A 1,857-nucleotide genomic window follows, 5' to 3' on the forward strand; every position below is an offset into this window, starting at 1 on the left:
CCCTTGGGACACGGTCGAACGCCTTCTCCAAGTCCACAAAACACATGTAGACAGGTTGGGCGAACTCCCATGCACCCTCGTCCGCAATTACTAGCATAAAAAAATCTCCGGTCGGGCCGCAATGCATTATGGGATATGCTGGGCCGGGAAGGATCCATCGGACCTGTCCTTCGATTCGGGCCAAAGGAAGGACGTATTTGTCGGACGCATCGGAGGAGTCTTCCGTTTTGGACGTCCTTCGTCGCGGCGCTGTGACGTATGAGGACGATGAATTCGACCTTCGGAGGACCCGTCCTGCCGTTTTGGACACAGCCCAGGTCATCCTTTAACCAGAATGCTTTGCGTGTAAATACAATGGCTCCATCTGTGTTAAAATTTATTTTTAAAAATTTACAAAATTGAACAGCCTACAGTATTTTTACAGTCTTTATTCTACAGATAAAATATATGTTATCAAATAAAGTCTAATGTTACAACTAATCAGGGATCCCTTGAACAATATTTGACTTGCTCAAAGTTAAACAATGCTAAAAGCTAGGTCAAAGCTAAAAGTAGCAAAAAAAAGTGAACCAATAATACGGAGTGCAGCACATTATACACTCGTCTTAGCCTGGCCCTTCCCTTCCTACGCAGCTCCGCTCAATTCTAGTTTCCCTTCACTGCTCCGTCTGGGACTTCTCCCATTGAGATGGATTTCGCTGGCAGATTTTTAGCCGGGCCAATCAGAGAACAGAATGTCAATTTTCTGTGCAGTGTCTGCTTGTAGTTTATTTTACCTGGGCCAATCAACAAACAGAAGGTGGAGTTTTGAATGATGTCGATGTTCTGCACAGTGTCTGCTAGTTAGTTTAGCATACAGCAGTGGAGGAAGTGAATGAAGCCAGTCTGTGTTGATAAGGCTTCCAAATTAAAATAAATTAGTCTGACAAAGCAGCAGCTCTCATTTACAGTCGTCTCGTTCAGCTCGGTACTTCTCTCCTCTCAGTAGGGTTGTTTACAGCACACGCGATTGCCGGTTAGCTTCTTAGCTTAGCCTCCATCACAGCGACATATGTTGCAGCCAACTGATCCAATCATTTTAAACTTCAGCAGAGGCCACGCCTCCTTCAAGTATCACATCTCTATGCATCAAGTCCAGACCCTTGTACGAAGCAAAGTGAAGGACGAGGGTCTGGTTTTAACCAGGCTACACTCGTCTACAAACTCTCATACAACAATCTATAGCAATGGGTGGGACAAGCAAAGGCCTTGTATAAGCTTTGACCTTGACTTGTGACCCTGACCTTGACATACGGTATGTATGCTACACTCTGTCTACTGCTGTATATGTGAATCAAGTTTCATTCACTGAGAATGAGAATTAATTAACTGAGTAAGTCAGAAGTTATGGGCGGGACAAGATACAAAAATATAATGATAAAAACCTAAATAAATGTTCTGGGTTTGCTGGCCAGTGTGGCAGACACCTTTCTTTGCTTTATTAGCAATAGATTTTATATTTTCTACAGCAAATGACTCACATCCACTTCATTCTGTTGGTTGACTGCTTATCGATCAGATTGATGCCCTGCAGCACGTTGGTGATGTCATAGACTCTCCGCCGACGGGTTCTCAGGCTCGTGGTCGCATGTCGGAGGTCCAGCGAGCCGTCCGGTGCCTTCAGGAACAAATCCAGGAAGCGACGGGTCAGAACTCCCAGAGACACATCTGAGAACATAAAAACCATTTACAGCTAAAACCCAGTTTCACCTGAAAGTGGCTCACATTGGGCCTCATGCAAGAACCGTTCTACGCACAGATTTGTTCTTAAGTTGTGCGTACGAGTGATTTAGGAGAATTTGTGGCATTCACCAATGT

The 1,857-nt window shown here is 44.6% G+C and overlaps 1 protein-coding gene across 1 annotated transcript in view; it reads right to left on the reverse strand.

Moving 5' to 3' along the window:
- e2f6 (E2F transcription factor 6) overlaps positions 1 to 1,857 on the reverse strand; it is a gene marked incomplete at its 5' end in the record, with an annotated part of 11,636 nt that overhangs the window by 6,355 nt on the left and 3,424 nt on the right. The window contains 1 exon segment of the mRNA XM_014022638.1: positions 1,521 to 1,707. Within this exon segment, the coding sequence (XP_013878092.1) occupies positions 1,521 to 1,707 (187 nt within the window).

The sequence above is a fragment of the Austrofundulus limnaeus genome, unplaced genomic scaffold (genome assembly GCF_001266775.1).
Source record: "Austrofundulus limnaeus strain Quisiro unplaced genomic scaffold, Austrofundulus_limnaeus-1.0 Scaffold337, whole genome shotgun sequence".
Taxonomy (NCBI): domain Eukaryota; kingdom Metazoa; phylum Chordata; class Actinopteri; order Cyprinodontiformes; family Rivulidae; genus Austrofundulus; species Austrofundulus limnaeus.